At 51.2% G+C, this 15,252-nt stretch overlaps 1 protein-coding gene across 13 annotated transcripts in view; it reads left to right on the top strand.

Moving 5' to 3' along the window:
* Positions 1-15,252, top strand: part of MYLK3 (myosin light chain kinase 3) — a 94,625-nt gene that overhangs the window by 60,544 nt on the left and 18,829 nt on the right. For 7 of the 13 annotated variants that reach the window (XM_017880274.1, XM_017880283.1, XM_017880273.1 and 4 more), the window contains exons 2-8: positions 444-531; positions 2,471-2,903; positions 7,929-8,389; positions 9,940-10,045; positions 10,715-10,808; positions 11,174-11,283; positions 12,893-13,034. In XM_017880274.1, the coding sequence (XP_017735763.1) occupies positions 444-531; positions 2,471-2,903; positions 7,929-8,389; positions 9,940-10,045; positions 10,715-10,808; positions 11,174-11,283; positions 12,893-13,034 (1,434 nt within the window). The remainder of the gene's footprint in view (positions 1-443; positions 532-2,470; positions 2,904-7,928; positions 8,390-9,939; positions 10,046-10,714; positions 10,809-11,173; positions 11,284-12,892; positions 13,035-15,252) is intronic. The other 6 variants (XM_017880279.1, XM_017880277.1, XM_017880276.1 and 3 more) reach the window with 1 other exon arrangement.

The raw sequence follows: 15,252 nt of genomic DNA, 5'->3' as shown, positions 1-15,252 counted from the left end.
TATATATATATATATATATATACACACACACACACATACACACACACACATACATATATATATATATACACACACACATATATATTTAAATGATTATTTTCCATTTCTAGTCTTAAGTCCTTTGGGGTCCAGCCTATTTTGAACCCTGTATCAGGAGCTGGGTTCATCCCTTATGGGGAATATGGTGAAGCCCTGGAAAGGAAGTGGTTCTGGGTGTGAAGCTGGGCGCCTCCTCTTTTAAAGTTTATGACATTGGGAAGGCCTCAGTGTCCTTCTCTCTAAAGTGGTAACTGCAGTGTCTGCTCTCCAATGTTACTGTGATACTGTGTGGAATAACCTAAATGCCCTTACCTTAAGCACACGGGAGGTGCTCAGCAAATGTCTGTGGCCTGAAAGGCAATATTGATGATAATGATGACATTTTTTTATGGTGGTTATTTTAGAACAAAGAGCAAGTGGAAGAAGAGGGAGCAAAACCAAAGCATGTGCTGAGTGCCAGTGGGCAGTCTGATGCCAGGGAGCCTGGGGAAGGTGAGTGGGACCCCATTTGCTTTATCTGACATTGCAGACACAACAGCTTCAGAATAAAGTCCCCAACAACACGGCCCACAGTATGATTCCTGGGCAACCGTCAAAGCTTCTTTTTTTTGTTTGTTTTTGCAGGGTTTTTTGTCATATATATCCCACCAGAGATACATAGTCAATTGCTGTGTTTCAAAACCACTTGGAATACAGTTGACCCTTGAACAATTCGGGGTTGGGGAACTGACTTCCTACACAGTTGAAAATTCAAGTATAATTTTTGACTCTTCCAAAATGTAACTACTAATAGCCTTCTGTTGACTGGAAGTCTTGCTGATAACATAAATAAGCGATTAACACATGCTTGTGATGTTTTATGTGTTAAATATGGTATTCTTACAATAGAGTAAGCTAGAGAAAAGAAAATGTTATTACGATGATCACAAGGAAGATAAAATATATTCCCTATTCATTCCGTGGAAGTGGGTCTTCATTCTTGTCATTTTCACATTGAGTAGGCTGATGAGGACGAGGAAGGTGAGAGGTTCGTCTTACTGTCTTGGTGGCAGAGAAGGAAGAAAATCTGCATCTAAGTGAACCTATGCAGCTCAAACCTGTGTTGCTCAAGGGCCAACTGTAGTACCTTTCTGTGCAGGCGATGCCACCAACTTGGTACTCAAATGCTTTAAATGTTTATGGATTACTTTGTTAACCTTTAATTTTCTTGTATAATTTTGCATGATATTTACATGGTTCCAAAGTCAAATAGACAAAACAATGTGTATTAAGAGAAGTCGAGAGGCCAGATGCAATGGTTCCTTCCTGTAATCCCAGCAATTTGGGAGGCCAAGGCGGGAGTATCACTTGAGCCCAGGAGTTTGAGACGAGCCTGGGCAACATAGTGAGACTCCATCACTATGATTTTTTTTTTTTTTTTTTACTTAAAAATAAGAGGCCGGGGACAGTGGCTCACACCTGTAATCCCAGCACTTTGGGAGGCTTAGGTGGGCAGATCACCTGAGGTTAGGAGTTTGAGACCAGATTGGCCAACATGGTGAAACACTGTCTCTACTAAAAATACAAAAATTAGCAGGCATGGTGGCATGTGCCTGTAATCCCAGCTACTTGGGAGGCTGAGGCAGGAGAATCGCTTGAACCAGGGAGGTGGAGGCTGCAGTGAGCCAAGATCACGCCACTGCACTCCAGCCTGGGTGACAAGAGCGAGATTCTGTCTCAAAAAAATAAATAAAAGAGAAGTCTATCTTCTACCTTTGTTCTCTGCACCCCGCTTCCTCCCCTGATACGTAAGTAACCATTTAAAAAGCTTTTGTCTTTTCTTTCCCTTGAGGTCCAGTCTACCTAGACAACATGGTCAGTGGTTATGTGCGCATGTGCACATATGCACACTCACACATGCTCCCTTCTTAGAGAAACAGGACCCCAGACACACCGTTCTCCACCTGGCTTTCTTTCACTTACAGTATATCCAGAGATCACTCCATAGTTGCGCTTACAGATTGTTTTTTTGAGACAGGATCTCACTCTGTTGCCCAGGCTGGAGTGCAAGTGGCGTGAACATGGCTCACTGCAGTCTCTATCTACTGTGCTCAATCAATCCTCCTGCCTCAGCCTTCGAAGTAGCTCAGATTGCAGGCATGTGCGACCATGCCCAACTCATTTAAAAATTTTTATTTTTAGTAGAGACAAGCTTTCACTGTGTTGCCCAGGCTTCCACAGAGATATTAATTTCTTCTTTTTCACGACTGTGCCATACTCCTTGTTGGATGCTTCATGGTTTAGTCAACCAGCCCCTTTCATTTGGGTTGTTTCCAGTCTTTGGCTGTTATAAACCTGAGCACTGAATGGCGTTGTACAGATTCCTTGCAGTATCTTTGTGACAGACTCCTCCACATGGGAGTGCGTTTTTGTCCTGCCTGTTTTCCTGTAGAGAGCCAGAAGGTGGACGTGCTGGAAGGGACAGTGGAGAGGCTGCCCCCCATCAGAGCTTCGGGGCTGGGAGCTGACCCCGCCCAGGCATGGGCCTCACCAGGCCAGGGAGATGGTGTTCCTGGCCCAGCTCAGGCATTCCCTGGTCACCTGCCCCTGCCCACAAAGGTGGAAGCCAAGCCTCCTGAGACACCCAGCGAGAGCCTCAGGACTGGCCTGGAATTGGCTCCAGCACCCGGCAGGGTCAATGTGGTCTCCCCGAGCCTGGAGGTTGCACCAGGTGCAGGACAAGGAGCATCATCCAGAAGGACTGACCCTGGGCCCTTAGAGGAAGGCACGAGGTTGACTCCAGGGCCTGGCCCCCAGTGCCCAGGGCCTCCAGGGCTGCCATCCCAGGCCAGGGCAGCCCACAGTGGTGGAGAAACACCTCCAAGGTAAGGGGAGCTCTTCCAGGCTGGGCGAGGGAGGGGATGGACTGCAGTCCCTCGCTGGAGCTTGGCCGTGGGCAGCATCCACTGCATCCATGTTCCTGGGCTGTTCTTGCAAGGGGAATGGGAAGGAGGCCTGGGCCCTGCCTCTGGGAGCTTAGAGTGCCACTGCTCACCGGCTGCCCACTAGAAGTACCTGGGGGTAGTTTGGAAAATAAAGATGCCTGGAGATGTGGATTGAATTGGTCTGGAGTGAGTTTCAGGAATTAGATTTTTTTTATATGCTCCCCAGATGGTTCTAATGGGGAGCAGGGTTGAGAATCACTAGCTCTAAGATCAGTACTAACAGTAGCTAAAAGATGGGGTTCATGGAGCACCTGCCCTGGGCTGGCCATTGGCTGGGCATTTCACCAGCTTCACCTTTTATTCTCAAGCCGTCCGCAGGAGATGAACGTGGTTGTCATCCCCATTTCATTGATGAGAATACTTAGGCTCCAAGTGCCCAGGGCCCCACAGCTAGGAATTCATAGAGTTGGGATCTGAATCCGGGTTACGGGATTCCGGAACCTGTGCCCCAATCACTGTACCATCCTGCTTCCTCAAGTCGACATTTAATTAAGTTCTAAATAATACGGTGAGGCAAGAAGGACAGGAACCTCAGGAATGTGAGAGGGGTGCAGGCTGAGTCAGCCCCAGGGGCTTTCGGGAGGCTCACGCAGACGTCCTGGAGGCGGAGTCGTGGCAGCTGTCCTGCCCCCAGAACACAGCCTGAGGACCCGCTCTCGGCAGACGTCTGTAGCAGAGTGAAGAACCTGCAGACTCCCATGCCCTCCCCAGCATGTCCTGGTCCCCAGGGTGGCCCTGCTGAAGGGTGCTGTGCCCCCGGGCTTTTCTCGGAGGGACCTGGTGTTTCCTAGCATCTTCTGTGCCTGCCCAGGGTGGCCCTGACCTGTCATGGAGAACCCAGGCCTGGCTCAGGGAGTGGATCTGGTGTCTGTGTTTGCTGTGGTGACAGGCAGAGAAGCCCAGATCATTTGTCAGACTTGGTTCTAGGAGGAAATGGGAGCCTCCCAGGGGGCCTCACAGGCTGGAGGAAGGGGTTCCTGGCAGGCATCCTGGGATTGGAACCAGGACACTAAATGTGGAATCTGGGGCTGGGGTGAACTGTCTATGAAGTTGTTATGGGCCTCAAAAGATTCTGAGGGAGAAGAAAAGTTCTCTATCTCAGGTTCAACCCTTGGTTGAATTCAGGCCCAGCAGACCTGCAGCGGCCTCAGGAAGTGAGGAGATCACGATCTGCCCTTCCTCACCTCAGACCTGGGTGCATTTTGAGGAAAACAGGTTGGAAGTATCAGCTCTGATGGGTCGTGGTTGCCTGTGCAGAGGATCCTGCTGGGCGTGTGGCTCATGCCTTGATCCCAGCACTGTGAGAGGCCGAGGCGGGAGAATCGCTTGAGCCCAGGAGCTTGAGGCCAGCCTGGGCAACAAAGCAAGACCCCATCTCTACAAAAATTAGCTGGGCTGCCATGGGCATGATGGCGGGCACCTGTAATCCATGCATGCTACTGGGGAGGCTGAGGTGGGAGGATCACTTGAGCCCAGGAGGTTGAGGCTGTAGCTAGTTATGATCACACCATTGCACTGCAGCCTGGGGGACAAAGTGAGACCCTATTTCAAACAAACCACCACAACAAACAAACCCAGAGGATCCTGAGGCCGTGCCTACTGAGGCACTGAGCTGGAACTGCTCAGCACTGCCCGCATGGGTCTGCCACCCGGCAGGTGGACAGCTTTGGGTACTCAAAGTGGCAGGAGCTGCTAGGAAGTGCCTTTAGGGGCTTCACTCAATGGCCCTGGAAGTGAAGACCCAAAGGGAAGTCATGATTGCTGGCCATCTCAGCTGACTGTTGACTAGCAGCAGTGTCCTGTGTCCCTTGGTCTGGCAGGAGGCCTGAGTTAGATTTGGAGTGGCTTGGCGTGGATGCCACACTTCCCTTCCTACCTATCATTACTGAACCATGCCCAGTCCCAAGGTGCAGTGTTGGAAGGATTTCTACCTCTCTCCCAATGAGTCATACGCACCTAGGGACAGGTGTATCAGAGAGGTCCAGCCGCTGAGACACGGGGACGGGGCCTTCAGCTGCTGGAGAAAGCCTTTACTGTTTTCTTTTTAAAAATTGGGATAAAAACTGGCCAGGCACAGTGGCTCACACTTGTTTCCCAGAACTTTGGGAGGCCGAGGTGGGCAGATCACCTGAGGTCAAGACTTCAAGACCAGCCTGGCCAACATGGTGAAACCCTGTCTCTACTAAAAATACAAAAATTAGCTGGGCATGGTGGCAGGTGCCTGTAATCCCAGCTACTCAGGAGGCTGAGGCAGGAGAATCGCTTGAACCTGGGAGGCAGAGGTTGCAGTGAGCTGAGATCATGCCATTGTACTCCAGCCTGGGGGACAAGAGTGAGACTTTGTCATAAATAAATAAATAAATAAATAAATAAATAAATAAATAGGGATAAAACCCACATAATGTAAAATTTAACGTCTTAGTGGGCCCCCTCCTTTTTTTTGAGACAGGGTGTCACTCACCGAGGCTGGAGTGCAGTGGTGCTATCTCAGCTCACTTCAGCCTCCACTTCTCGGGCTCAAGAGATCCTCCTGCCTCAGCCTTCAGTGTAGCTGGGATTATAGGCATGTCCCACCATGGCTGGTTAATTTTTTTTTTTTTGTAGAGACGGATTCCACTATGGTGCTCAGGCTGGTCTCGAACTCCTGGCCTCAAGTGATCTTCCTGCCTCAGCCTCCCAAACTGCTGGGATTACAAGTGTGAGCCACAGTGCCCAGCCCCATCTTAACCTTTTAAAAGTGTACACGGTAGTGTTAAGTATATTCACGTTGTTGTGAGACAGATCTCCAGGACATTTTCATCTAGCAAAACTGAGATTCATCATCCACTAAATAACACCTCCTGCTCCTAGCCCTTGACAGCCACCATTGTACTTTCTGTCTCTGTGAATCTGAGACACAGATTTTTGAGGGTCCTCATATCAGTGGAATCATACAGGATTTGTCTTTTTTTTTTTTGAGACAGAGTCTCACTCTGTCACCCAGGCTGGAGTGCAGTGGCGTGATCTCAGCTCACTGCAAACTCCACCTCCCAGGTTCAAGCAATTCACGATTCTCCTGCCTTAGCCTCCCAAGTAGCTGGGACTACAGGCACGTGCCACAGCACCCGGCTAATTTTTGTATTTTTAGTAGAGATAGGCTTTCTCCATGTTGGCCAGTCTGGTATCAAACTCCTGACCTCATGTGATCCATCCTCCTTGGCCTCCCAAAGCTCTGGGATTGCAGATGTGAGCCACCGCACCTGGCCACAGGATTTGTCTTTTTGTGCCTGGCTCATTTCACTGAGCACAGTGTCCTCAGGGTCCATCAGTGCTGTAGCATGTGTCAGAACATCCCTCTTTTCTAAGACTGAATAGTATTCTGTGCTATATAACGCATAGACACCACCTGTGCATTATCTATCACTGGGCATTTGGGTTGCTTCCACCTTTTGACTGTTGTGAGTAATGCTGCTACAGTTATGAGGGTGCAGATGTCTCTTGGAGACCCTGCTTTGGATTCTCTTGGATATATACCCAGAAGTGGAGTTGCGGAAACATACGGTAATCCTACTCTTAATTTCTGAAGAGCCTCCAGTTTTCCACAGCAGTTGCACCAATTTAGGCCTTTTGAACCCCTGCATTTGTGCCTTCCTCTCTTGGTTGACTCTTGGTACATCTATAAGGTGTCACTGTCCCTGATGACAAAAGAGGGGACTGAGGCCAGACTTATCCAAAGCTGTCCAGCAACCTGCTGGCAGAGCTAAGCCCATAATCAAGGCCACCTGCCTCCCTGCTGAGACTCAGTCCCCGCCAGACACTGTCACCCTCACCCCCGAACACACATAGACCCCATGCTGTGGGATTGTGGCCCAGCAAAAGGAAGCCCCACCGAGAGGCAGCCAGAGTTGGGGAGACTCGGAGAGGGAGGGTCTGGCTTCCCGGGTGACGTGACTGGCAGGGTCAGGGTCTTTCCTTCTGGAGGTCGGGGCTCAGAGGGCCTTTCCCACCTCCAGCTGGGCTTACAAATCCTAGTATTGCAAGGTCTGGGCAGTGAAAATGAGTGAAGTGAGCTGGGGCATCGCCAGGGTGCGCAGGGCCTGTGCTGAGGTGGAAAGCTGTTCTTCAACCACGTGGGCACGTGGGCCTAGCACAGCTAGCTCTTCTGTTCATTCAAGATGAACAGAAAGTCTAGTCTTTTATGAGAATTGCCTGATTTTATTTTATTTTATTTTATTTTTTGAGACAGGGTCTCTCACTCTGTTGCCCAGGCTGGAGTGCAGTGGTATTATCATAGCTCACTGTAGCCTCCATCTCCTGGGTTTAAGCAATCCTCCTGCCTCAGCCTCCTGAGTATCTGGGACCACCACTCCTGGCTAAGTTTTTTAAAATTATTTTTTTGTAGAGATGGAGTCTTGCTATGTTGCCCAGGCTGGTCTCAAACTCCTGGCCTCAAGGGATCCTCCCATGTTGGCCTCCCAAAGTACTGGGATTACAGGTGTGAGCCACTGTGCCCAACTGAAATTCACTGATTTTACACAAATACTTCTGAACTGGGGCTTCCAGTGTGACGTTTGACTTGGTTTCTCCCTCTCTTCATTTAAGTGAAAGGGAAACTGGGCCCGGGGAAGATAGAGGGACCTGGGCCTACCTCCTACAGGCCTCAGTTCTCCTGGGGCAGAAACAGGTTCTTGGGGGTGTATGGTCCTCACCCCTGTCCACCGTCAAGCTTCCCGGGACCCTCATCCAGCGGGATCCTGAGAGCTGATGGCACCAACTGCCACTGAAGCCAGCTCCTGCGCTGGTGTCCTGTCTAGCGGGCCTCAGGGCCATTGTCAGTGATGGCAGCAGTGGGCATTGGAACCCACATCTGTTCTGACTCCGGAGTCCTTGCCTCTAACCTCAGCACCGTGTTTCTCTCTGCCCCAGGATCTCCATCCACATGCAAGAAATGGATACTCCTGGGGAGATGCTGGTGACACGCAGGGGCAGCCTTGGACCCAGCCCTGCCACAGAGGCTCCAGCAGCTGCCCAGCCAGGCGAGCAGGGCCCACCTGGGACTGGGCGCTGCCTCCAAGCCCCTGGGACTGAGTCCAGAGAACAGATCCCTGAAGGAGCCAGAGAGCTCTCCTCACTGCAGGAGAGCAGCAGCCCCAGGGGAGCGAAGTCAGAGGAGGATCAAAGGGCTGGGGCCGAGCCTAGCACGAGACCAAGCTTGGCCAGGAGGGACGACGATGACCACGCGGTTGGGGCCCTGGGCCTGCAGCAGGGCAAAGACCCAGGAGCAGGAAACCCTGAGCCTAAGCAGGATTGTGCAGCTAGGGCTCCAGCGAGAGCCGAAGCAGTAAGGAGGACGCCCCCAGGCGTCAAGGCTGGCAGCGTGGTTCTGGGTAAGTGGGGCTGTTGGCTGATTAGACATGAGCCCTGAGGGAAGGGAGTTTGGAGCTCCTACTCCTGGGGAGTCTTCCTGAAACTTCCAGGGGTAGATCATATGAGTCTGGGAGCGTCCAAGAGTCAGGAACATCTCCAGGTACGTCCTGGGGCTGGAGACCAAGGCACAGAGATGCGGGGCCTGAACTCGGGCTGGCTGCAGGGGTAAGGGAGAGGGGACATGTGTGGCCCACCTGGGTACATTTCCTTTTTTTGGAGACAGGGTCTTGCTCTGTTGCCCAGGCTGGAGTCCAGTGGCACGATCATAGTCCCCTGCAGGCTTGACCTGGGTTCAAGTGATCCTCCAGCCTCGGCCTCCCAGAGCTTTGGGATTGCAGGCATGAGCCACTGTGGCTGGCCACTGGGGAGGTTTCTTACCGCCACCTGCCTGCCTGCGCTTGCCTCCATGAGTCTCATTTTGGATTGAGAGAGAGAAGGGTTCTGTTAAAAAGCGAAGACATGAATTGGAGTATGTGACCACTGTCAGCCGTTCCCACCCACCCAGGCTAGTGACCCAGGGTGTGTTCTTGTGACCTAAAAGCCCTCAACCCCTCCAGCCCTAGGGTCACACGCTCTTGGTCTGAGAATTGTCCACGGACTGCTCTCAGTGTTCCTGGTAGTCGGAGAGCGGGCAGAGTGCTCCCATGGTGAGCCCTGAACAAACAAACGCCAGCCGAGCCGACTTCCTTCCAGCCCTTGGTGCACAACCGGTTCACACCACTGCACTTGCTGTGTGTTCTAGATTCTGTTTTATTCATTTAGTCTATTTCCTGTAAGATTTCTAGGTATTCATATCACCTCTGAAGGACAAAATTAAAACAACCCTAAACCATTAAAAAACAAACAAGCAAACAAACCTTTCCAAGTGCTGGCTGTCCTCTATTTCCCTTGCAGACAGATCCCCTGTCGACCCCCTCCCCAATCCTGTGCCCCGGGGCCCACCCCCTTGGCTCCATCACGGGCTATCATGCTGAGCTTCTGGTTGGGCTCAGCTGGCAGGAGATGGAGGGCGAGAGGAGAGAGGGTGGATGTTTATTTCTCCAGCTGCCTCCCTCTCATAATAACCGCGTGTTTCCACAGCCCTGACTTTACAGGCCCTTTAAAAATAGTGGCGTCACTAACTGCCCCATCACCTTGTCCACATGGGCCCTCTGTTTCCTGCAGGCCACACAGATCCACTAGGATCGCCTTCTAGACATCATGAACAGACTGGATGGAACTTCTCAGCCTTGCCAAGGGCACTGTCCTGGGTGCTGGGAGACCCGAGTTTGAGTGTTGTCTGTCACGGGCTCCCTGTGTGACCTCGGTGGTCACCTCACCTCTCTGACACTCAGGTCCCTTCTCTGCCAAATGGATGGCTCTACCGATATGGTTTGGAGAAAGGTTTCAAATACCGGGGTTGGCCCTAGGGCCTGGTGGACCAAGGGAAGCTAAGTGGGTCTGGCATAGGTGACCGAGAGGTGTGGGCTGCACAGAGGAGGCTCACGGGTTCCTATTGCCTCCTGAGCAGATGACAGTCCGGCCCCGCCAGCTCCTTTTGAACACCGGGTAGTGAGCGTCAAGGAGACCTCCATCTCAGCGGATTACGAGGTGTGCCAGCACGAAGTCTTGGGAGGGTAGGTGGGCATCTGCCTTGGTGGGGGGGCTCAGAGCAGGAGTCACGGGGTGGGGTCGGGACCACCTGGAGAACTGGGGTGGGTGCTGCAGGATGACTCTCTCGAGCTGATGGAGCCCAGGCTGGGGTGGGACATCCCGTACAGTGTGGGGTGCATGATGGCCCACAGAGTGGGGGAAAGAGAATAGCCTTAGAGGACAGGAGAGCCCACGTGGCGTCGGGGAGGGGAGGCTCGGGAGGGCAGGCACCCTATGGGTATGGGAGGCACAGCCTGGAGGTGGCCGGAGAGCCAACATGGGGTGGGGTGAGGAGAAGGTTCTTTAGGGTGGATAGCCCAGGGGTGGTGGAGGGAATGTTCCATGTGCGTGCAGATATGCTGGGTGCTGTGGGGGGGGAGGGGAGTTCCCGGGGGCTAGGATTATGGCGTTGGGGTGGTGTGGGGTGAGGGGATGTTCCTTCGGGTGCAGGATGGCCTGGGTGGTGTGGGGTGAAGAGTTGCTTTGCAGGTTTCAGGATAGCTAGCAGGATTTTAGGGTGATGACAGGCTGCACTCTGGGATGTAGGATGGTCCACATGACCTGTGTGTGGAGGAGTTGGACCCAGAAGTCCGGGGATGGGTGTGGGATGAGCCTCTGGGCTCTCAGCCTGCCGTGTGGCTATGTCTCTGCAGGGGCCGGTTTGGCCAGGTCCACAGGTGCACAGAGAAGTCCACAGGCCTCCCACTGGCTGCCAAGATCATCAAAGTGAAGAGCGCCAAGGACCGGGTGAGGCATCTGCCTGGGCCAGGTCCCTATGGCTAGCCTCAGGATTCCTTTCCTTCCCTCAGGGCCCCCAGGCTCCCATGCTGCGCTGGAAACACTACTTATTCCTGCTCTTTTCCAGGATTCCCACCCTCCAGTCAGCTCTCCTGTCCTTGTTGGGCCTTAGGTTTCCTGTCTGTGAGATGAGTGGGTCACACTCAGGCCCTTTGTGTTGTAGAATCTGGTTTGGGTGTTGAGTCAGGGAGACCTGGTGTGAGAATAGGAAACTGAGGAAGGATGAGGAGTTCTGTGTCTGTCTTGGGAGTTCAGCTGGCTCCTCTTCCTGACTCATTCCCTTGGAAATCCCTCTGTCCTCTGGTTCCCCTAAGGAGGATGTGAAGAACGAGATCAACATCATGAACCAGCTCAGCCATGTGAACCTGATCCAGCTCTATGATGCCTTCGAGAGCAAGCACAGCTGCACCCTGGTCATGGAGTAGTGAGTATCAGAGGTGGGGCGGCCGCCTCGGCTCAAGCCAGGGCTCAGCGCTAGGGCTTAGAGCCTTAATTCAAGGCAAAGCCCTCTCTGTCCTTTCCCCTTCCTGGCATGTCCAGGGTCGTGTCATCCTGTCTTCTCTGGCTTGGCTATTTGACCTCCAATATGGAATGTGGAGGACAAAGCAACTTCGTCACAAACCAGTGGCCAGTGAGCCTGATTTGACCTGCAGGTGTATGTATGTTGATTGGCCTATACTAGTTTTAGAAATTTTTTGAAAATTAAATTGAAACTTTTTTTAGAGACAAGGTCTTACTCTGTTGCCCAGGCTGGAGTGCAGTGGTGTGATCACAACTCACTGCAGCCTTGAACTTCCAGACTCCAGTAATCCTCCCACCTCAGCCTTCCATGAAGCTGTGACCACAGGCATGTGCCACCATGCCCAGCTAATTTTAAAAATTTTTGTAGAGATGAGGTCTTGCTATGTTGCCCAGGCTGGTCTTGAACTCCTGAACTCAAGCAATCCTCCTGCCTCAGCTTCCCAAAATGCTGGCATTACAGGTGTGAGCCACCACACTCTGCCTATTGTTAGTAATGTGGGATTCGTTGTTAACCATTGGAAATTAGGATCTTCACATTAAAACCTAGATATCTGGCTTTTCTCGAAAACGTAAAAGATGTTGTAAATGCTGGGCCTGCCTTTCCAAGTGGAAATGATGTGTGGGAGCTCCCAGGGACTGCTGTTTGTAGACAGGGTGACCAGGCTTCCTCTGCCACAATCCCCAGCACTCCCAACCGCCCCAGTGCTGGGGCCAAGGACTCAGAGGCCATTCATACTAGCACTTGTGTTGTTTTCCTTCCGGGCAGAGCTGAAGAGAGTAAAGCGTTTGTCATGTCATGTCCTTATCGAAAGTGGAAAAACAAAAAATAAGTGAAAGACTGTGTGTCTTCAGAACATGTTTGCTTCACGGATGGCCTCATTGGCCCATTTAGGCTTATGCCACAAAGGTCCAAGTTGGCCTCCATAGGCGAATGAGTTCGCGGCCCTGGTCAGATCACCTAGAGTGTGCCTGGATCATCAACACTGATGGCCATCCCCTCTTCCCTTTGACCTGTCACTTCCTTTTTACCACCCCTAATCTTTGCTGGGAGTGGACTGGAGCAAAGGTCTCAGTAAAACCCCAGTGGCAGGCCTGGTGTGGTGACTCACGCCTGTAATCCCAGCAGTTTGGGAGGCTGAGGTGGACAAGCCTGACCAACATGGTGAAACCCTGTTTCTATTAAAAAATACAAAAATTAGCTGGGTGTGGTGGTGAGCACCTATAATCCCAACTTCTCAGAAGGCTGAGGCAGGAGAATCACTTGAACCCAGGAGATGGAGGTTGCAGTGAGCAGAGATTGTGCCACTGCACTCCAGCCTGGGCGACAGGGTGAGACTCTGTCTAAAAACAAAACACACAAAAAACCCAATGGCAATGGCAGCAGCCCTGTGACCCATGGGGTGTGACAGTGGGCCTACCCAAGCTGGCCTCTTTTGGCCCCGTGATGACAGTGGACAAGTCCTGAAGAGCCTTGCTCAGGCTGGTGCCTGCCTCTCCCTTTGCTCTGGCAGCGTGGACGGGGGTGAGCTCTTCGACCGGATCACAGATGAGAAGTACCACCTGACTGAACTGGATGTGGTCCTGTTCACCAGGCAGATCTGTGAGGGCGTGCATTACCTGCACCAGCACTACATCCTGCACCTGGACCTCAAGGTGGGTTCTGCCCTGGGCATGGGGTAGGGGCCTCTGATGCCCTAGCCCTTGGCGTGCTCTCACCATTGAGAGCTCTGTCCACAGACAGCCCCAGCTTCCATTCCCGGCTCTCTGTCATTTTGTAGTTCTGGAGTCTGGGACAGGCCACTCTTGCTGCCTCTTGGGGCTGTAGTTCTTCCATCTGGATAATTGTACCTCTTTAAGTATTATTTGAAGATTAAGTGAAACAATGAGCTTTTCTTCTTTAAAAATACCTTTAAGATTCGTTTTTTAAAAAGTTCAAAAGGGAACATAGGCTTTTGGTAACAAATATAGACAGCAGAATAGTGTGTAAAATACACAGTGAAAGTTCCTCCCGCCAGGCTTCCCTGCTGAGGGAACTTCTCTGTGAGCAAGCTGGCATGACTCACAGACACACAAAATGAGATCCTACAATGCATTCCTCTCTCTCTCTCTTTCTCTCTTTCTTTCTGACTCTCTCTCTCTCTCTCTCTCTCTCTCTCTCTCTCTCTCTCTCTCTCTCTCCTCTCTCTTCTCTCCTCTCCCTTCTCTTTTTTTTTGGAGACAGGGCCTCTCTCTGTTGCCCACGCTGGAGTACAGCGGTGCCATCATAGCTCACTGCAGTCTTGACCTCCCAGGCTTAAGTGATCCTCAGTCTCCCAAGTAGCTAGGACTACAAGTGCGTGCCACCAAACTTGGCTAATTTTTCTATTTTTTATATAGAGAAGGATTCACCATGTTGCCCAGGTTGGTCTTAAACTCCTGGATTCAGGCAATCCTGCCTTAGCCTCCCAATGTGCTGGGATTACAGGCGTGAGCCACCACATCTGGCCCATATCTTGTTTTTAATGTTGCTTTTGTTAGTCATACAGTATAGAAATCTTTCCTCATTCTCTGTAAGAGCTGTGTGATACTCTATGGAGTGAATACACTTTTGAATTCCACTATTTTGTCTCCTAGGAGTGTCCTGGGAGTGTCAGGTACATAACACCCTGGGCACGGTGCCTGGCTGATAGCAATCACTTGAGACATGGTGGCAGTTTCTGTGATTTTCCACTCCTCTGGGCCAAAAGGAGGGTGTTTCTTTACAACTCATTTCAGGAAGTGGGTGAATGTCGGTGGCTCCCCACAGAAGAAGGGCGGTGGGTTGGCTGCATCTGTGAGGGTTCACATTGCCCCTTCTGACCATCTTTCCTTGTGGACATCAGACTGTAAGGTGGGGTGCTTGGAAAGTTGGTAGGGGTGAGGGGATTGGCCTCAGGCCCCTTTTGCTCATTAGAGCTCATCCCAAGCCTCCTGCACCAGCTGCTGTGGGGTGGGCAGCCAGGAAAAGCTCAGGAACCTGTCCTGTGATTCTGGGGCAAGGACCAGCCTTTGGGGCACCACCTGTGGCTGCAGCAGAGAGGAGATCGCTGCTGAGGCTGTTTCTCTCAGCTAACACTATAGTTTGTAGTAGGAGACTGAATGTTTTCTCCTTAAAATCAGGAATAAGACAAGGATATCTGTTCTTGCCACTTGTATTAAAGGGGCTGTGGGGGTTCAGCCCCTTCAGATTGTGAGACTTGGGGTAAGTTCTTTAAACTCATCAATTGTGAAATAGAGAAACATAATACCTACCTCTTGGGGTGTTGTGTGGATTAAATATAGAGAAAGAGCTCTGGAACTGCACTGTCCAAGACAATAGCCACAAGCCATATAGGGCCACTAAACACTTGAAATGTAGCTAGTATGACTAACCAAACTTTACATTTTATTAATTTAAATTAATAAACTGATCCTTGATGCAGTTATTGGAAAACTATTAGTATGTTTGGAACAACTTGGATATATGAATTTACTTTTCAACTCTAAATTTCTTGAAATCTAAATACAGATAAAATATTTCTGGGCTGGGTGCGGTGGCTCACGGCTGTAATCCCAGCACTTTGGGAGGCCGAGGTGGGGGGATCACGAGGTCAGGAGATCGAGACCATCCTGGCTAACATGGTGAAACCCTGTCTCTATTAAAAATACAAAAGCAAAATTAGCCGGGCATGGTGGCGGGCGCCTGTAGTCCCAGCTACTTAGGAGGCTGAGGTGGGAGAATGGTGTGAACCCAGGAGGCGGAGCTTGCAGTGAGCTGAGCTCATGTCACTGCACTCCAGCCTGGGAAACAGAGCGAGACTTGTCTCAAAAAAAAAAAAAAAAAAAAAAAAAAAAAAAAAAAAAATTCGGGGGG

Source organism: Rhinopithecus bieti, unplaced genomic scaffold (assembly GCF_001698545.2).
Source record: "Rhinopithecus bieti isolate Rb0 unplaced genomic scaffold, ASM169854v2 scaffold_12138, whole genome shotgun sequence".
NCBI lineage: Eukaryota > Metazoa > Chordata > Mammalia > Primates > Cercopithecidae > Rhinopithecus > Rhinopithecus bieti.
Note: the sequence above shows the minus strand (reverse complement) of the source record. Positions and strands in the feature narration are given on the sequence as shown.